Consider the following 21,912-nt stretch of genomic DNA (forward strand, 5'->3'; position numbering starts at 1 on the left):
TCTCACATCAATGTTTTTCTCTCTCTTCCTCCCGCCTGCTCTATCTGAAGATAAATGCAAAAATGTTCTTGGGAGGATAAAAACAAACATTTATTTCATGAAAAGGATTACATTTTTTATTAGTGATATCCATAAATGTTGCTATTGTGTATTTCCATCCAGGAAAGTGACTTCCTCCTATATCATTGGGTTTTTGTTTGTTTGTTTGTTTTATAAACAAGAACTTGAATTCTATTGCATGAAAAAGGTACAGATATACATTTGTTAACACAGATATTTTGCTTTACAATTTGCACCTAAGATACTAGTACCTGTAACTGGTTCATTGGTTGGAATGAGGTTGCATTTTTAAGGAAAAAATGTAGCCATGGAACAATTTTATGACAAAATCTCCAATTTTCTACAATGTAGATTAAAGTTTGAATCTTCTCAATTTTATCTGAAGATCCTTAAAGTTAGATTGCCGTGCCAAATCCTAATGTTCAGATTTCATTTTTCAAATCTGATTCTGTGGATCAATTACATACTGTATACCTTGGCCTTTACGGTCACCGGGGGCCTTAGCTTCCTTTTAGGAACCACTGGATAGCTTAGTGCCTTGTAAATGGGGATCGAGTCCCCCTCGACGGGTCTTTAGGGGTGATTTCAACACAGCTGCAGAAATGGTACTCGGAGAGGCAAGTGAAATGAAAGCGTTTACTGTACTCACAGATCCTACAGGAGGGAGGCACCTGAGGAGCAGCCGGGAGTAGACTCAGCCAAGTAGGAGGGGACCTGAGAGAGTGAGCACCCTGGGCAGGTACTTTTGTTGGGCTCAGGTACAATCCCCACACCAGCAGAAGACATGAGGGGATTTTATTGGTGTATTTGAATGTCTCTTGGTCACAGGGGAGGGTGAGAAGAGGAACAAATTATAGCCTGGACCAGCCTTACAACACTGGTGCACCTGGTCACCCGGCAGGTGCTCACAGCCTATTTATGGGGATGTTGAGGCATCAGGAAAATAGGAATTTTTCCAAATTAACAATACACTTAACTAAACCATGTCTCTTTTCAAAATACTTTATGAGATCTCTCCTATTATACTAAAAATAAAGGGTGTATTCTTTTAAAGCAAATTAGCAGTTTGAACCTGAAAGGATATTCAACCTAGTATCAGCTTTTCTTGGCTCCCGTTACTATAAATATATGGAACGTCAGTGTTGATAAGTGTCATCTGCCAGCTGCCCCATCTTGCACGGAAAAGCAACCTGCCTTTGATGTTGAGTGAACAATTGCAGAAATGGACCATTTTCTATAGTCCCATCTTTAACTGCGCATGGGACCAAGCCCGAGGATATGAACAAAATAAGGCAGAGGCAGGTCAACACCACCAGTAGCTATTATCAAACACCCACGGTGAACCTGCAGGCCTCCAGCCACTGTGTGTCCAGAGCTCATTATTAGATTCCTCATTACAACCTCGGCTGGGCTGGCACGCTTGGCAGCCCACAGTGCAGATGGAAAATACAGGAGTCTGACTAGGGAGCATTTCCCCTTTCTCTCTCTCTCCTCAAGGAAAGAGATTGCTGTGGAAGTTATTTCTGATGTTAATAGGAACATGTTGGCATGGCTCTGCCAGCCAAAGAAGTTGGGTGAATATAGTGAGATGCCATTTAAAATAAGCAACAGGAATGGGAGGTGCCAGGTGTCATTACACGTCTCTAGCACTCCTCATGTTCAGAGCACTGTTGTTTTCATGGTCTTATCTGCTGCAAGAGACCTGGTTATTATGCATCTGCCTATGTGGGAAGCACAGTTTGCATTTTCTGGACCACTGTGGGTTGTGACGTTAGCACCATCAGAGGGAGCCCTGGGCCTGGCGGAAGGAAGCGGCTGCCCGCAGAGGCCAGCTGGCGCCGAGGGCTTCTCTTTACTGTAGGTGGGTGTGAACTTGGCTGCAGGTTATATTTCTCTGTCGTTCAGGTTTTTCTTTTGCTTTATCCTTTGCTGGTCTGGGATCAAGCCGTTTAGTGTTTTTAGTTGGTAACAAAATATAATTAAACTCTTTTAGATGGTAACAAAATAAGATATAATATCTAAGCTCCTACAGGAAAAATCATTTAGTTTTATAGATTCTCTGTAACCACAATCCTTGCTTCCCCATATTGAAATAACTATTATATGATATGTTTTTTATAATATGAGGTTTTATTATTATTTTTCCTTTATTGATTATTTTAGAGAGAGAAGAAAGGAGAGAGAGAGAGAGATAGAAACATCGATGAGAGAGAACATCAACTGGCTGCCTCCCGCATGCCCCCCACTGGGGATTGGGCCCACAACCTGGCCATGTGCCCTGACCAGGAATCGAACCGGCGACCTCTTGTTGCATGGGTCAATGCTCAACCACTGAGCTACACCGGCTGGGCAATATGAGGTTTTATATGAACATAATTATGGTTTTATAGAAGACCTGACTAATTTATTTGGACAGTCATTTTTTTTTTTTTTTTTAAGGATTTCTGCCATTTTGATACCTGGACAAAGTTCTGCCTTGTCATTGAGGCAGTTTGTACAAGGTAACGAGATTTTCTTCAGCAGTCTACATACATGGCTGTCCCAAGAGGTGACATCACCAGTGCCTTGCCACCTGCAAGATCTTGAATTCTGAAGGCCCTTTTCTGTCCCACCCAGAGGGGTCAGTCTAGCACAGAGGCTGAGAGCATGACTCTGGTATTAGACTTCCCTGGGTTTGAATCTGAGCTTCACCACTTACTAGCTTGGGACCTTGAGCAAGTCACTTGATCTTTTTGTCTCAGTTTCTCCATCTGTTAAATGGGCTGCCTCATAACAAAGCTGGAAGAATAAAATGATTTATGTTAAAGCCTGTGGATAGTGCCTGGCACATGGTAGGTTTCACATAAATGCTGTGGTCTGTGGCTAGTCTGTCATTGCACCTCCCCCATCACCCCACTCTTCACCATCATTATGACCTTTCATCCCCAGTTCCCTCCTCCTCCTCTTGCACGTGTCTCCCTCTCTGTATGTGCCTCCATTGCCTTTATCAGCCTCCCTGATTTCCTTGCTGCATGACTGTATTAGTTCAGGTTCCGGTGGGGAACGGATAACACAGTCCAACCAGGTAATTTGAGGAAAGCTTAATAAAGAGAGTATGTACAAAGCTGTGAGCAGCTGGGAAGAAACCACAAGGGGAAGCCCAGTACCTGGGCCTAGAAACTCTGAGAGGGTGCTCACAGGAGCTGTGCTGAGTGTGCTGCCTGCCTGATCAGAGCCCTGAACTTGTGGAGGGATGCAGCCACCACATGGCAACCTCCCAGGAAGGAAGCCAGGAAGTAAATAGTCCAACCACACCTTTCTCCCTCCTGTGTCTCCTGCCAGGCCTCTTTGTGGTTCCCAACTCCAAGACAGAGGGCCAGGGCACCCATCCATACAGGCCTTCCTGTCTCTGCCCTCATACCCACCACTCTGGTCTCCTCCCCTGCCATTCAGCCAGTCTGCAGGCTGCTTATCCAACACACCATGACCTTTGCACCTCTTTTCAACTTTCCTGACCATTCCCTTTCCCAGGAGTTCCCTTCCCTCCTTCTCAGCCTGGAGAAGTGCTATATATTCATGCAATCCAGACCAAAAACTTTTGTTTGCTGCAGTCTGCCCTGCCTCCTGTAGGTTCCCTTACAGCTGACTCTGTGTGTCCTTCACTAGGCTGCATTTCAGGTTGTGGTCTGGGGGCTTATCTGTGAGACTGCTTCTTCTCAAGACAAGACCACGCACTCTTTGAGAACAAACCATCCCGTACTCATCTTGGCATTTTATTTATTTATTTATTTATTTATTTATTTATTTATTTATTTATAAGACAGAAGAGATGATATAGTGTACACATTACATTCAGCCACCACTGTCATCTCGGCATTCTTTTGTGGTGCCAAGAGGCTGAAATGGAAACGAGTACTCAAAAAATTTTTTTAATTGTATTGAAATGACTAATGAAAAGATATGACAAATGGTTATGGCTAAAGATGGTATTAGTTATGATCATGGATTCAGCATGTTTAACACTGGTTAACTATACCACATGTCGTACATAACCAAGTCACTCACTGCCTGACACCATCTCCTCACATCCGATTTACTTGCTGCCGTGGTCTCTGGAGATACCATATATGTGACTTATTGGAATTGATCTGTGTAGTTATTTATTCCTTGTTTTACCTTCTCTTCTGAATCTTTAGCTTCATGAGAACGGACCACATCTGTGATATTCATCGCAGTCTCTAGACCTTAGAACAGTGTATGGTTCATAATAGATCCTTCAGAAATATTTGTTGAATGAATAAAAATATTGATCACAATACTCTGTGACATGTCACAACATCAGAAGGCAGCAGAGTGGGGATTCTAGATGCCATGGAAAGATGCCGTGGAAGTTCCTTTCCACGCCCCTCAAGTCATTCGTCACTGCTCAAGGAGTCATTCCTTGATGACCCCACTCACCCACCCTCAGAGCAGCCGCCCTTCCACTCGTGTGGGAGCAGGTCTTGTACCAGGAGCAACTCCCTTTTCCTCTAGTCACCATGGGGAATGTAATATTGGGGGAATTATTTCTCATTTCTCTTTCCCAAATGGTGCCAAGCAAAATACGTTTGATTGTTTTTTTTTTTTTTTTAATCCTCATCCAAGGATATTTTTTCGTTTTCAGATAGAGTGGGAGGGGGAGAGAGAGAGAGAGAGAGAGAAACATCAATGTGAAAGGGACACATTGAGTGGTTGCCACCCACATGACCCAACCAGGGCCGGGGACAAACTGCAACCAAGGTACATGCCCTTAGCGGGAACCGAACCCGGGTCTGTGTGGACCACAGGCCAATGCTCTAACCGCTGAGCCAAACCGGCCAGGGCCGTTTGATTGTTATTTGGACCATTTCAAACCTATTCAGTAATTTTGAAAATGTGTAATAGGCATTGTCAGGTCTTACAATTAAAACTTGGCATCATTTTATATTATTCACTATTGTGATAGTCTAACCAGATTTCATTACGAATAAATGACTTCAGGGAGTCCTTTTTAAAGGTCACAAATAATGTTTAATATCCTCAAAAAAGGATTTTACTTTTTTAGAAACAGGAAGGAGCATCACAGCTTGGAAGGCTTAATTTATTTAAGCCTTACCATTGCACAATCATCTTTTCATCTGCCATTTTTCTGAGGTTTAATATTCTGGATAAAAAAATGTTCTGGAAAGGAAATTAAACTTGGGGTTTGAGATAACAGGGCTCCTGTGGAACTTATATAATGACAATATCAGAGAGAGATCCTGACCAAAAAACACAACAACCCAATAACGAAAAGCAATTATTTTGGAGGGCTAAGTAAGATTGTCTGAAGTGGAAACATGAGAAAATTGGACAGATGGACTTCATAAACTTGGGGAATATTAACTCTGGGTCTGTGCTGTAACAGGTTTTCACCGACACATCCGTTGCAAACTAATTGCCTCTTTTCTGCCTTATCACCGAAGTTTAAGTTTGGGAGTTTTGCAATAGAAGCAATTAAAAGCTCAACACTGTCATATTTTTTCATTAACTTACCAGTGAGTGGTTGAATTTATATGGATAATTTGATTTATTTTGGAGATAATTATAATTATAAGTATGTTTTACTAGACAGCTTGTCCTTTGTCATATAATTTGCTTTTAACTACAGTATAATTTATTCTGCCCTTCTGGTTTATGGCCTCTTATTTAGGAAAAAAACTAAAAAAAAAAAAAAACAACCAAAAAAACCCAAGCATAGGTAATATCTATGAAAAAATATTTTTAAGGTAGATGAGAATAGAATGGTTTGGGGGCTCTCAGTATTGGGTGATAGAAGATCAGTTTCGAGCCAGGTGTGACATGGGATACCACCATTAGAGCTAGGAACAGGCAAAAGCAGAAATGGATCCTTAACTCTCAGATACGCTATTATACCTATACCTACTTCCAGTATCTCTAAAAACTGAACATTTGTGTACCTTGCACCCAGCAGTTCCATTTCCAGGTACATATCTGAGAGAAATGCATCCGTATGTTCATGGAAAGATATACACCAATGAAAATAGTCATGGAATAATCACGGTAGCACCAATTATAGCAGCCATAACTAGAGACTACCCAAATGCCCATCATCAGTAGAATAGACAAATAAATGGCTGTGTTCATATAATGGAATTCTATGCATCACTGAAAATGAACAAACTGCTATTCTACACAACACAATGGATGAGTCTCACAAGATTGGGTGAAATGCAGATACCTAAGAGGAACTACTGTGTAATTCCATTTGTATTCAGTATAAAAACGACAAAGCCATCTAGGTGTTAGAAGTCAAAATAACAATAACCCTCAGAAGGGTGGCGGTAGTAACTTCAACGGGCACTGGACGGGCTGCTGGGGTTCTCTGGTGCTGTTAAATTTCTGGATCTATGTGCTGGCTGTAATGAGTGTGTTCAGTTTGTGAAACTTAATAGAGCTGTGATTTAGGCACTTTCAAATATGTATATTATAATTCTCAAAAGTGTTTCAAATATATCAATTTATAAACAGGACCTTGCTATAATTTTCAGGGAGACTCATTAGAAAAGGCAGAAGTTTGCAATGACACTTGACTACAGGTTAAAGGACCCACAAGTACTGCACTGTCTTTAAGCAGACCATATTACCTTCCAAAAGAAACCACTGAAGCACTTCGATTTAGCTGTGATTTTTTGTGAGGACTATGGGAGCTCATCCGAATCCCATGTCCCTCAGGGGTCAGCTCTGGTTTCCAGTTCAGTGAAATCTTTATGGCATTCTGACCTCTGTTCTCCACAAGCTCTGATTATGCCATTGTGAAAAAACAGGACAGAAACATGGTTTAGCAGTTAATAGTGCTCTAGGGGTTTTATTTCTTTTGATTCTTTCTTGACTGCAAGTATGTCAAGGCCAACAGTCCCCCCTTTCATTTCTCCATCCACAGTCAGGCATTAGGTGGACCTTTAATAAATATTTGACAAATGACTGTTGCCCTTTAAGACACAGGAATGAACAGAGGCTCTGCCTGAGGCAGAACAAGCTTTTGTTTTTAAGTTGCAATAGTTGTGTTGCTTCCTCTGAGTTGTCTCAGTTTGATTTTTCTAATTCCTTTGATCTCTCTAAAAATGTTCTTGTTTACATTTTTATTGTAGAAGATTGGGAAATATGAAAAGGCACTAAGAAGTAGAAGATAAACACCCATAATCCTTCCACTCAGAGAGAAATTCTTCTTATTATTTTGCTACATTTCCCTATAATGCCATTGCTTTTGTTCTCCCTGTCCTCCTCTCCCCACTCCCGTTGTCTGTGTGTGTGTTTGTGTGTGTGTGTGTGTGTGTTTTCTTAAGAATAATGGAAGTGAGTCTAGGAGAGAAACTTCTCCAGATTTTTAAAGGATTTTTTGGGTAGAGTAGAAATTGTATGTGTTACTGCCTCAGTTTCTTTTTTCCTTTCTTTCTCTCCATATGTGAAAGTGTAACTTAGATTAAGATCTGGGCTTCCATGCCTTGCTATAGAACAGTATAACATGATATGTAACTCAAGCTTCTCTTATCCACTGCTTGAATTTTTTAGATTAGGTTGGCTGGCATATACATTATACTCCAAATTAGAAGAAAAAAAAAAAAAAGCTTTGCATTCTTCCAGGATAGAATCATTCTGTTGACGACTGTTGTCCTCAATCTCATCCTAAAAGCAGGATTAGATCTTTCAGATCTCTTAGACGCTAACATGTTTTAGACCTTTAAATCCCATTGATCCCAGTTCTTCACCTGAGAATTTTATTAGAAGATTTGCCTCTCCAGGCAGAGATTTCTGAGTGGCTGTCCATGGCTGTGCTGGTCTTGATGGTTCTGGAACCATACAGTAGCCCCCTTCCCTACCCCATGCTGTGTGGCCAGTGTGTCTGCCTTCCTCGCCATGACCTGGAGCTCCAGGACGGTCACGCACCTAGGAGAACTCACCATGCAGTGTTTGTACTCTGGCTTTCCTCCTAAGATAGTCTTAAAACAGACCTCTGTGCTTCTCTCCTTGATGTTTCTCCATTTTCCCCCAGACTACTTTGAGCTTCGTTGCTAATTTCTCTTCCGACTCCTGAAGTATTAAAATGATATTCATTTAAATGAGATTATTCACTGATAAGAAGAAAAATCTCCCTTATAACACTTACATACTATTTCTCTTGACCTTTAAAATACCTTAATGGGTATGTTTGTTCAGCTCCTCTCTGGTTGGGGGCCATGTGACATTTGCATTATCTCTAGGCCTCTGCTTATCCAAGTTGCTATAAATGATTGTCTTGAACAGAGTCTGTCTACAGTGAGTACCCTGCTCTGTTGTGTGTGGGTGTGACACAGAGAGAGAATAGTTGTCCTGAAAAGAGAAAGAGATATATAGGTTCAATTTGCATCTTCATTCCATTTTGTCTAAACCCTTGGCTTATGTTCAGTTACCTGAAGTGACCCTATACTCCTCTCTCTGAACCTCCTTCATCTAAGATGCATCTGCTGTCTTTGGCATTGAGGAGACAGAACATGCATGTGTTTGCATTTGATTCCCTTAGAACACAGATGTCTGCTTAAAGTTGAGTTTATGGATGTGATGTTTACGTTATTACTGTTACCATCACCAGGAAGGCAGTGCTCAATTTTTGGGCAAGCCACCACTCACATCCGAGCCTTCCCCTGGAGGCCGAGAACAGAGCTGCCAGAAAGCTCCGTGGTGGCGCCTCTGTCTCTGGTGTGTGGTTCCCCTGTCCTGCGAGCCCTTTCCTTCAGATATAAATTTCAAAGTTAAAAACAAGTTGTTTGTTAGAGAAATTAACAGTGTGTAACTTTTATGTAGAGGAAGAACTAGAAGAGGGATTGTTTCTATAATACAGGAAAATAAATATTACACACTCATCCAGCTGGGTTGCCTTCTAATGTTACTAATTCTTTTAGTAAAGTAGCTTAATTTTTTTTAAGTAAAAGTAATCTACAATCTGTGAAAATCTATGAGAAGAAGTTGCAGAATATAGACAATGAGAAGAGGAAGAAGGAAACAGCAGATAGCATTTCTCAAGTGCTCAGTAGAACTTCTCCTGCGTCACTTCACTCCCTCCTCCTCCAGTTCCGTCGCTGGGATCCTGTTGTACAAAGGTCTGTGGTCCAAAGGCCTGGTTAATGTTTTTAACCCTGCCGTTTTGAACTCATTGGAAAATCAAATCCCCCTTTAAATGGAACACCTGCCACCTTCTGCAGGACACAGATGGTGTCTGCAGACACGGCTCGGAAAATGAGAGTGGTTCCTCATCTCACGACCGCCTCAGGCCCGAGCTGGGGCTCGGCACACCTGCCCTCAACCCACCACCAGCTTTCCAGACTCTTCCCGCTAATTGTGACTTGGGAGTGTCCTCCAGCATTAAAAGCTAGAGCAGTACATTAATTCATTCTGTCTCACTCACTTAAGCCAGTTACCTCAGCACTGTGTCAGGATCTGGTGTCCCACTGTAGATAGGACAGGGTCCCTGCCTCTGGGAAGTCACAGCTGGATAAGAAAACAGTAACACACAAACTTTCAGTAGGGTGGAAATGCTGCTGAATACTGTAGACTGAACGTATGTGCTTCGGGACCTGGGGCAGGCGACAGCCAGCTGTACCTGGGGAAGTGAGGAGGCCTCACAGAGGAGGGGCATGGCACAGGGTCCCATGGAGCAGCGGCGTCTCCCGGTGGAGAAAGCTGGGGAGGGGAGCGTCAAGAACGAGCTTGGCACAAATGACATGGCTTTTAGCAGGGCGGCCAGTGGAGGAGCACAGATGGTGTTTAAAGTCAGCTCTGAGTCACTCTTTGAAATTACAGAAATTCAAGGAGAAGGATTTGGAAACCCTCCAGCAAGTTATTTGACCTTCTAATCTCTCAGTAACCTTTTCCTGGCTAGCTCATAAATGGAAGTTCTCTGTACAGCTGTGTCACCCAGGAAAAGTTGTAGAACAAGTTCAAGTAAAGAAAAACGGTCCTTACGCCTTAGTGTATGAACCAGAGGTTACTTTCACCTTCTGAAAGGGTTTTTTACTGGCCAGTTGCCCCACTGCCTGGCTTTGGCAAAGGCCCCTGTGCTGTGGATTCTCACTTCTTGCCCCATCTCCAGAAGTGACTGAACGAAAGATAACTACGCCTTCCACAGCAGGGCCAGAAGACACTCAGCATCTGAATGTGGTCGTGCTTGAGATGCAAACTCTATTTTCTGTCTAACATTTTTTCTCGTTGCCTTGGCAGCTGGTTTTTTTTCAAGCTTTTGATTTTTCTCAACACATGAGCTGCTTCCTTTTGATTTAGCTCAGAAGTGTGTACAGATCCATATCTTATTCAGAGTCTCTAGTGTAAGTGTTTATGTTTATAGATTTTTTATTTTTTAGATTCTTCATAAGGTTGAACAAGGATAGATAACATATACCTGTTAGTCTGCCTGATTCACCAAACAAAGGCAAATGATAGTGATTTTCTTTTGTGTGCTGTCAAATACTGTAGAAATGATTCAGATTCACTTTTTTAAAAAATTGTTTTATTTGGGAAAAGTGTTTGTTAAAAAGGGCAGCTGTAAGATACAGAGCCTTCTGTAACAATGACTTGTTTTCTCTTAAAGAATGGGTGGGATCGCAGGAATCAAAGAGGTGGAGGAATGACCCAAGAGCATTTCCAAGTTATTTTCAGGACATAGAGCAACAAAACAAAAGCGAAAAGTTCTGATCAAGGGATTCTTTCAACAACCTGTTTCATGGGTTCCGTCCCTCCCCTCTTTAGTGGGAAAGCATGACTTATTGCTGCAGACCAATGACCCCACTGTAACAACCACGTTAGAACACAGATTGATTCAGATTCACTTTTATTAAATATGTCTAAATATTTTAATATTTGGCTTTTTAATGTCTGACAAGGTCTATCTGCAAATTGTTTCCATAAGTTACACATGCTTGTGGTTCCTTCTGTCCCCTCCTTGGTTACTCTGCTCCAGCCACAGTGGCTTCCTGGCTGGTCCTCGTCCTTGCTAAGTCTGTTCCCATCTCAGTGTATAGGTTCTGATGTAAATAAGACTGGCTCCTACTTTGTGCCTCCTTGATTTCTTTTCTGTTTAAGTTTCCATGCTGTGAACTATGACTAACCTAACTCTTCCCAGCAAGCACACCAAAGGCTTATGGTTAATGATTAGCTGTGTGCTGTGGCTTACACAGTGTCACCATAGAGATTCCTGTCAGTGACAGCCAGAATGGCGCAGCAACTGAGATAAATATCAAACTAGGTGTTAGTGTCCATTGTAAGCAATTATCTATCACAACACCAGCGGGAGGTATGGTTCCTGGCTCACACTGCATTCTTTGCCTCTTTGTGTTGTCAGTCACTTAGTACTTTAGCTACACTATAAAATATTTAGCAGAGATTAGCTACACACGGACTGCTGGATTGCCTGTCCACTCCAATCCCACCCCTTGTGAATAACTTACCCTACAATAAATTTGGTTATAATTTATGGAGTTGCCTGCCTCATTTTTAGGTCTCAAGATACCCTCACAGTTCGGTGGTCACTATCCCTTCACCCCACGGTCAGACACTCGGGGACTCTTCATTTGCTGTCTCCTCTCCCCTAAACCTGACTGCCCCAGGTGTTTGCATCGCTCTCTTCCTCATTGCATTCAGGGCTCCAGTTAAATGCCACCTCCTCAAAGAGGACTTTCTGGACTTTCCTGTCTAAAGCAGCATCCTTATCCATCATCCTCTGGCCAGTTCAGAGATGAGAGGAGCCATCTCTGGAAAACCTGAGTGGTTACCAGTCACCCTGTATGAAGTCCACCAGTCTGTAAGCCCTACTCATGACAAGAGCTTCCAAATTCGCTTTTTAATGCCTCACTCTTAAATTATGAACTCATAGCCAATATCACCAGGTATTTGTGGAAAACCTAAATTTGAAAATATAGAGAGTAAGACTAATAAAAACTAAAGAACTTCAAAGAAACAGAGATGAAGCAGAAGAAATCTACAAAAAAAAAAAAAAGAAAAGAAACACAAAATGGGGTAGAGGAAATCATCATAGAAATAATACAAGAAATTTAGTAGAGCAACAGAAGGGAGACCAGGCCAGCAGCTGTGAAGCAGGGCTGGAGAGCAACCTGGAGCAAGCTGGAGGGCTCTCAGAGGGAGTGACAGGAGGGCTGGGGAATTGAGAGACTGTCCTATCATCTCGACACGTAGAACATTATACTGAGAGGCTCCTGGAGGGTGTGAAGAGTTATAAAGCAAAGCAAGCAGAAATAACTATTAATCACAGAAACAATAATATTGTCCAGTGGAGGAAACATATTCTTAGTATGTTTAGCAGTAATCAACTTTATGTACTTCTAATAATATAAACACTGAATATTGATTTAATAAAAAAATCGACATAACCATGGAGAAGGGGGGAAGGTACATGTGCATATATGAGGCCTACAGATATCAACATAAATGTCTAAAACTGATAAATTATCATGTGATTATATCAATTAAACATAAGATTTAAAAAACCAGAAGGAATGGCAAGTTGAAAGGTAGACCTAGAAATCAGAAAGAGGCCCTGGCCAATTTGGCTTAGTGGTTGGAGCATCAGCCTGCGGACCAGAGAGTCCCAGGTTCGGTTCCCGCTAGGGGCACGTACCAAAAAAATAGGAAGGAAGGAAGGAAGGAAGGAAGGAAGGAAGGAAGGAAGGAAGGAAGGAAGGAAGGAAGGAAGGAAGGAAGGAAGGAATCAAAAAGAGGGTGGAGAAGGCAGGGAACCACTGTTTATTATAAGACTTATGCAGCCTCATCTGATTTAAAAGCTATGAGCATATGTTACTTTGATGAACTAAAATCAGTTAGGAATTAAGTTGTAAGTGTTCAGCAGCCCTTCTCCTGTGCACACGTCATTGATACAATTTGATGTACATTTGATTAATATGAAATGTAGTCCAGCATATGACGGATGTCCTTGGCTGGCAGGCTCATTTGTTTAACGAAATCCATTTTCACTTGCACACGGAGTAATTAAGTCAGACTCTTTTTGTCGGAAGTCATGCTGAAGACATTTATTATTTTCTTCTATACCATAGAAATAGATTGGGTTATGGGTCCTGGTTGTTTAGTCTGTGTGCTCATTAAAAATGGAGAGATGTGTGCAGTACTAAATGGAGCTTCTTAATTACTTTAGATTTAATGATGTACCTTTGCCATGTACTTAATCTTCAGCAAATGTTTACCTTTTCCAAATAGGCAGATTTGCAATTCATAACTTGTCATGTCAAATGAAGCATTTTCTCCTTCCCCTACCCCCAGAAAGATCTCTGTTCAAAATTATGGCCTTTTAAAAATAGTTGACACATTCTCCTTTGTGGGGAACTTTTAACATTTCCATCCTATGATTTGGAACTGACCCTTCTCACTCATATCAACCTTAGTCTGTACTTATTGACATATTTATTTTGGATAGAGTAAATGCTTTTATTCTGCTCTCTGGCTCATCCTCACAGAGAAACGGGTGGGTGGATGGATAAATGAAGAAAGATAGATAGATAGATAGATAGACAGACAGATAGATAGACTGACAGACCAAACTACACTGAGAGTGTGGTAATCAGTTTCAGATAACAGAGGATACATACAAGCTTTGGTTTCGAGGTTTCCAGTCCATAAGAGCTGCATAACGCTCAGCTTTCCAAGCAGAGGCTAAATAACCATCATCCTAATGCATCTAACATAGTTTCCCAAACTTTTTGATGGAAGTAGGATCAGGAAGATGTTCCATTAGAAAATCTTAAAATAAGTTTAGGGTGTTTTTAAGTATCCTTTTAATTTGTACAATGGAAGTAAAGTGAGGAGCTGGAGCTGGAGGTGGTCATCGAAGCCTGGGTACGGATTCTTCAGAGACTATTTAATGATAGAATCTTTTTCAATCCCCCCATCACCCAAAACACTTGCTAACACTTTCTAAACTGAAAATAAAATGGTCAAGGAAATTAATAATAACTTTGAATTTTGAAGATGAGAAACTATGAAATGAGACTTCACATTCTAGAGGGTATGTCAGGATTAATGAGTACAAAATTGGAAGTTGCTCTTTGTGAGCACAAAACTTGTATGTCAGGACTACAGACCTCACACTCGCGAGCTTGCCTGTGCACTGTGTTTATTATTCTCTAATAAACACATATTATTCTCTAATAATATGCCTTATGAGGCCTTGGGGCATACTTCCTGAGTGTAAATTCTGACCCTGGCACTTACTAGCAGTGTGTCTTTGACCAAGTTTCTTAATCTCTGTGCCTCAGTTTTATTATTTGTTAGTTTATCACTTAGCCCACCTAATGCCTACTCCAACCTCTTCCTTCTGTTATCATACCAAGTTGGGGGCATCCTCTTCCCCACTGGTGCTGCTGGGGGTGAACTTCTTATGAGAAAAAGAATTTTCTGAGAAAATTTTCAAAGTTACATTTCCCTTAGTTTAGTCATAGAAATGTAGTAGCTGGGGTTTTAATAAAGCTAGAAGATGAGCCAGAACTTCTGTTCCATGTTGCAGCCCGGTCCAGTACAGCATCAGACTAGCTGCAGCCTATTAATCCATTGTGCACGGGGAGAATGCAGGAGACCGCTCCCCAACCAATGAGAGTCCCGAGGCTCCCGAAAGCACAAGAGGACAAATTCCTTTGTTTAGGGATTAAATATCCCAAATTTTCAGGGGCTTGCAGTGGCCATGGCCATTCTGGCCAATGACCTCTGTTCCCAGGTGTGGTTGACAGGCAAGTATTTCAGGAAACGTGCGTATAATGTCTGGCCTTCCCTTGGCTCCTTTCCTGTTTTTTTTTGTTTTGTTTTTTTTGTTTTTATCCTCACCAGAGGACATTTTCCCATTTTTTTGTTCAGGTAGAGTGGGAGGGAGAGAGAGGAACAGAGAGAGAGAGAGAAACATCGATGTGAAAGGGACACATCGAGTGGCTGCCACCCGCACGACCGACCAGGGCCGGGGACAAACTGCAACCGAGGTACATGCCCTTAGCGGGAACCGAACCCGGGTCTCTCAGGACCGCAGGTCGACGCTCTAACCGCTGAGCTAAACCGGCCAGGGCTCTTTTCCTGTTATTAATAACTAGGTAATTACAGTGGTATCACTACTATGATGTCTTGCCTTACAGAGGGTGGAAATTTCCATTTCCAGAATTTTTTGCACAGCCAGTGTTCTAGATGTAAGTTAGATCTGCTAATCAAATGCATTCCCATTAACCTTTGAATTTAGATCTAGATTATGTGGGAAGAGAGAAATGGGCATGGTACGTTCATTTTTATTTTTCTCTTTTGCTTTTTCTTTTCTTTTACATTTACCTTTATTGTTGAAAGTATTACAGATGTCCCCTCTTTTTTTCCCTTTGACTCCCCCCACTCCACCCTCACCCCTGTTTTCACTGCACTATTGTCTGTGTCCATTGGTTATACATATATGCATGTAAGTGCTTTGGTTAATCTCTTCCTGTCCTTCTCCCATTCTCTCTGAGATTTGTCAATCTGTTCCCTGCTTCCATGTCTCTGGATCTATTTTGTTTGTCATTTTATTTTATTCATGAGATTCCACATATAAGTGAGATTATGTGATGGTTGTCTTTCTCTGACTGGCTTATTTTACTTAGCATAATACTCTCTAAGTTCCTCAATGCTGTCTCAAAAGGGAAGAGATCCTTCTTTTTCACTGCTGCATAGTATTCATTGTATAGATATACCATAGCTTTTTTATCCACTCATCTACTGATGGGCACTTGTACATTCATTTTTAGTTGGTGTGTTTAATGGCAGAGGCACCATGGTTCTGGAACTAGCAACTGTAGTGATAGCTTCCTGATTCGCAGTCAGCTTTCTGTTTGGGAAGCTTCCAGACTGTAGCAGAAACTGTGTCACTTTGGTGCAGCATCTGTAACAGCAGCTTCCTAATTCTTTGGGTTCCTAATAGTGATAGAGCCCCTTTGGCTGTTTAGGTCTGCTTATTGATTTGATCAGCAATTCCTCGGGCTTGAGTCTGTTTCTGCAATTCTTCCAACAATGATGTGTACTGTTATACTTTTTAATACCTCTCTTTCTGCTTAAAGTAGCCAAAATGACTTGTGTTGGCTGCAGCTAAAGACCATGAACAGTTAACTTACCTTATAGAGTTGTTGTGAGGGTTAATAAAATAAAGTATTTATAGTACTTACAACATTATCTGGAACATTTTGTAAAAAATATGTTTTTAGGGCTTTTTCTGGGCTGAATCAATAGTACACCTACAGCCATGACCAGCATAGATAGTTATTAGTTTGTTGATTTAATCATTCATTCATTCATTCATTCATTCACCCATTAATTAAAACAAATATTTGCTGAATGTCTATTCTAATCGAGACATGTTCTAGTTGCTTTAGGGTAGTGGTTACCAACTTAACTGAACATTATAACTCTTTGGAATCTTTTTTTAAAAACTTAATTTCTATGCCACATTTAAGACTTATTGAAGACAGGAAGTGTGTGTATGTTTATAGATATTTTTTGTGTTGAGATACAATTTTCATATAAAGTATACAAATCTTATATGTTACAGCTTGATAGATTATATGTACATACCTGGTTAACCCCTGCTCAGATCAAGATTCAGAAAAACATAAATGTACATGAAAGATTTATTGTGTGTATGGGTTTTTTGGGCCCCTTTAAGAAGCTAAAGTTACAAATGCATTTGAGGTTTTGCCATTCAGAAGTTAAAAAAAAAAAATTTAGTCATCTGGAATAACCAGTATAATTAAGTAATCTTTCTGTTTTTTCTTCTTAATACTACCCTACAAATTTGTATTCCTCTCTAGGCTTATGCAATAAGACTGTCTTTTTTATACGTGAAATGAAATGAATTTAAGGAAGACCTTCTATAACAGAAAATTCCAAAATATCAATAAGGTAGTAAATGTTACCAGTGATAACTGTGAATAATAATTTTGACTCTGTCTGTCTTCTTATGATTGGCATGGTTTATTTGCTAAAAGAGAGTTTACCTTCTTAAAACCAAACTATACATCTTCTTTTGTGTGATCTTTTCAAAGAGGAGTGAATATCATGAGAGAGTAGAAATACTCATTTTCTCTTTGTTTCAAAAGAGTGTCTGGAGCCGATATCTTGGTCTGTGGACCACTGGCTGTACAATTAGTATTGCAGTTCTGAGGCTACTAGAGAAGCAGGCATGAACTGAATTAGAAAGATAAAGTTTGTAATTATTTGAAAAGTAAATAGAAATAGTTGATACAGAGAGAGAAAATGTCATCTGCAAAACATTAAAAGCATGTGTGTTTTTTATAAAACCAACTAGAGTAACTTTGATTTTTAATGATTTTATATAATTGGTTTATTATGGAATGAAACTTTCAGAAGCAAAGTGCAGGGTGGACATGAACTATACTTTTAAGACGATCAGCCCTGGCTGGTATGGCTCAGCAGTAGAGCATACGCCCGCAGACCAATGAGTCTCGGGTTTGATTCTGGCCAAGGGCATGTACCACGGTTTCGGTTCATTCCCGGCCCTGGTGGGATTGTATGGGAGGCAACCAGTCGATGTGTCCCTCTCACATTGATGTTTCTCTCTCTCTCCCTTTCTCTCCCTCCCACTCTATCTGAAGATAAATAGAAAAATATCCTCCAGTGAGGATTAAAAAAAAAATTGAGCCCGGCCGGTATGGCTTAGTGGTTGAATGTCCACCCATGCACCAAGATGTCGCCAGTTCGATTCCCAGTCAGGGTACATGCCAGGTTGTGGGCTGAATCCCCAGTGGGGGGCATGCAGGAGTTGGCCAGTCGATATTCTCTCTCATCGGTGTTTCTGTCTCTCTCCCTCAAATCAATAAAGAAAAAAAATGACCACATGTGATTTGGCATCAAAGTCTAGTTTGGAATACTGTTTTAAAGATAGCTGGACTATAGTAGTAAATTAAACCGATTCATGTCATCAAAGGAATAGAAACCAAGAAAATGCATTCCTCTGTCTTCAGGCAACATCTCTCTAAATCAATCTAGGTGATACGAATATTATCCATTTGAAACACTCTTAGAGAATGAACTTTGGATATGAAGGCAATCTGGCTATGACATTTATCATTGTGTTGATCTGGCCAATTAAGAGACTGATATCTCAATTTCCTGAGTGGCTATAGGTTGGCCATTCTTTTCTATTAGAACTTTGAAGATATGATTCCACTGCCTTCTTACTTGTATTGCTGCTATTGAGACAGCAGTCAACTTAATCATCGTTCATTTATAGGTAATCTGTATTTTCTTATTGGGTGGTTTTAGGATTTTTATTTTTGCCTTTGATGATCTGCAGTTTTATCTGGTGCCTAGCCATAGAGTTCTTTTTATTTATCCTGCTTTTAAAACATTGTGATTGCTAAATTTGAGAATCCACACTTTTGCCAGTTCTAGGAAATTCTTACCCATTACCTCACTGTGCATTGCCTTCCCCCACTGTCTATTATCTCTCTCTGAAATTCCAGTTAGATGCATAGTAAGTTTTCTCACTTGGACTTACATCTCTTATTTTTTTCTGTTTTGTTTTCTCCATCTCCTTGTCTGTGCTAAATTCTGAGTAATATCTTTAAATTTGATTTCTATTTTCAAATATTTTTCAGTGGTATCTAATCTTGTTTTACCAACTATTATTATGACTTTTTTCTAGTTATTTTTGTTTCTTTTTCTAATTTACCTATTCATGTTTTATAGTCTTTTATTCATACTTAAACTTTCTATTTCCTATTGTATTTTTTAACATATTAAGCACATTTGTTTTGTATTCTGCGTCCATGAACTCCAATATTTAATGTTTCTCTGAGCCTTGTTCTGGTGCTGGTTCTTTTTGTTTTCTCACTCGCAGTAAAGGGGTCTTGTTCTGGATGTATTTTGTGAGCATCGTTTTTATTGTGAGCCCATATTCAGTGGAACTTTATGCATAGGGTTTCTTTTGAGGTTTGGTTCGAGAGTACATTTTTCTAAAAAGGATTTGCATTTGGTTTCTCCAAACATAGGAGGGCACATCAATCTGGAACCATATTAAAATAAATACCTAGCTTTGAGGTTTTTTGACCACAAAATAGTCCCAACAGAGGCCGTAAGCATATGTGAGGTCTGGCTATGGTTAAATCTTAGGAGAGATATTTCTCTCTCTCTCTTTCCCCGCCTCATCCAAAGATATGCTTTTATTGATTTTAGAGAGAGAGGGGAGAGAGAGAGACATATCGATGTGAGAGAGAAACATTGATCGGTTCCCTCCCATATGCGCCCTCACAGGGAATCGAACTTTCAGCCTTTTGGTGTACAGGTCGACACTCCTACCAAGTGAGCAACCGACCTGGTCTCTCTTTTTCTCTCAGGCAGAGCTAAAGCCAAGACAAACAAGTTTTCTTACTGTGACCCTTTGCCAGGCATACATATTTTTTCTAGTTCATCTTTTCTCAGAGGGTGTGCGTCAGGGCTCTCAGCTTTGTGCAGTGATCTTTCGAGCACTACTCCTACCATGATAGACCGTGTGTCCTGCCTCCTGTGTGGCCATTAAAGCTGGTGTGCTAGGTCTGCCTTCACTTACCTGTTGAAATGCCTGCTCTCATTTTGCTTTTGGTCTCTGAGGACTTTATTTCCTTTATTCCAGCTCAGTCATGCATTTTAAAAGATTAAAAAAATATTTTACCAGCATTTTTAGATGTTTGTTAACAGGGAGGATTTTCATCATATCTTGTACACCATATTCTTTTGTCAAAAATGTATAACTATCTCTGCAGTCCTACCAGAAGTATCCTTATAGAAGTGGAAATTCAATTCCTTATTTGCACCTGCTTCTAGCCCTTCAGAATCCATGTTAGTAACACTTTCAGCACGAATACATCCTAAACCCTTCTGCCCGTATCTTCTGTCACTTAGCCCCAGCTTTCACTTCTCTGCTGGCTGTGGGCCTTTTCTGCATAGGTTGTATCATATTAGGCTATTTAAAATTTTGTTTGTGGACTTTCCCATTTTCTCTGAGTTTTCCATGTTCTCTGAAGATTTTGGTCCAGGAGAGCAACCTCAAAGCTTTGCTGTCCTTCAAATTCAACTGTAAATGGAGAAAGAGATGGAAAGGGAAGGAGACTGAAAATCCCTATAACTGTTCTCATTTTATTTTCAGTCTCATCTTACCTGTTTAAGTTGAACTCAGCACTACAATTCTGACTCGGCCAGCAGTCATTTTGTGAACCCTAGATTTTTTCTGTCTGATTTCCCAACCTTTTCTTTTTTAATGCAGCCCATTTCGCCTTCCTCAATATATTTATTCACCTAAACTTTTTCCTGAAGCTTTTTGCTTGATTTATAGTTTCCATCAACTTCCAAACACCACCACCGCATCAGACTCTCTGGAGACTGAGTCATTTCAGTCCCACTTACACTCTGGTGCTGGTTGTCCTTGGGGACACACAGTGGGGGACAGCTGGAGGGCTTCATAGTCTGGGCTTCTGTGTTTGACACTCCCACACACGGAGGCACCTGCTGTTTCCACCCTCACTGGGATCATGTCTGCTTTGCAGAGCATGCACTTGGGACCTCTCTGTAGTCATCATCCTACTGCTGTGAGGTGGGTAACGTTTGCTATGATTCATCTCATCAGCTCTCATGCCAGGATGGGGTGGTAGCTGTTGGTAAAAGTGATGTTCCTCCTAGTCAGGAATGAATACTTGTTCATCTGGACTTTCCTTATGAAAGTGTCTATCACTGTATAGTGGACATAGAGGAGCATTTACAATCCACTTTTAAAAATCCCAGATGTTTAACGACAAAGACCTTTATACTCACATGTGACAACTCTGCTGCTGATACTACTCTGTCACTATGGTAATAATTATAAAGTAGCTTTCATTTATTGAGCACTTACCTATGTGCTAGGCTTTATGCTAATAAATTGTTTAATTCTAACAACAGTCCAATGAAGTAGGAGCTGTTATTATGCCCATTTTACAGGTAAGGACATGAAATTCAGAGATGTTAAGTAACTTGCCCAAGGTCACATAGCCAGTAAGTGGGCAAGTTAGGACTCCAACTCAAACTTTGTAAATACAAAGTTGATGCTCACAAGGATCTCAGCTGTCCGGATAGAAACATTCAGTGTTCTGATTGATGGCTGTGAGCCTTTTTATAAAGGCCAGAACTTGAATCCATGTCAGGTCTGTCCTTTAAGGTACCGCATTTGAAAGTATATACACACTGAAACCGTGCTGCCTGCCCTTGCGCAGAACTGGTTTGGGAACTGCTTTGTGAGAACTGCTTTTAGAACCAATTTGTGAAACATAAGAAAAGCAATTTCCTTTTGGAGCTAAACCTTGATTTTATATATTTTATTTCTTTTTCTTTTTTACATAAATGTTTACTCTTTAATCACAGTTGACATACAATATTACATTAGTTTCAGGTACAGCATCATGGTTAGATATTTATATTCTGAACCTTGCTTTTTGCCCCATGCCATGTTACCCTGCTGATCACCTAAATCATTTATCATTCACTCCTAATGACTCTTGACAGTTCAAAAAGGCAATTCTGCTCTCTGAGGATGGCGTTTGCCACCAGTGAGGACATCCAGAAGACAGACACTGACAGAGAATGAAAACACTTTTTAAAAAATGTTATTTTAATGTTGAGAGTATTACAGCTGTCCCCTCATTTTCCCCCTTTGCCTCCTCCACCCGGCTCTCACCCACCCCAGGCCTTCACCACACTATGTTTGTGTCCATGGGCTATGCATATATGTGTATAGGAAGACACTTTTTAAGGGACTCCAACACGCTCTCAGCA

At 40.6% G+C, this 21,912-nt stretch overlaps 1 protein-coding gene across 3 annotated transcripts in view; it reads left to right on the plus strand.

The window, feature by feature from the left end:
* The window catches only part of SHLD1 (shieldin complex subunit 1), an 80,225-nt gene that overhangs the window by 42,564 nt on the left and 15,749 nt on the right, over positions 1–21,912 (plus strand). The window contains exon 3 of one of the 3 annotated variants that reach the window (XM_036245647.1): positions 2,500–2,739. The exons of the other annotated variants lie outside the window; for them this stretch is intronic. Coding sequence (XP_036101540.1) covers positions 2,500–2,516 — 17 coding nt within the window. The 3' untranslated portion in view covers positions 2,517–2,739. Of the gene's footprint in view, positions 1–2,499; positions 2,740–21,912 lie in introns of those variants that run through there. 3 annotated transcript variants of the gene reach the window in all.

This window comes from Molossus molossus, unplaced genomic scaffold (genome assembly GCF_014108415.1).
Source record: "Molossus molossus isolate mMolMol1 unplaced genomic scaffold, mMolMol1.p scaffold_m16_p_6, whole genome shotgun sequence".
NCBI lineage: Eukaryota > Metazoa > Chordata > Mammalia > Chiroptera > Molossidae > Molossus > Molossus molossus.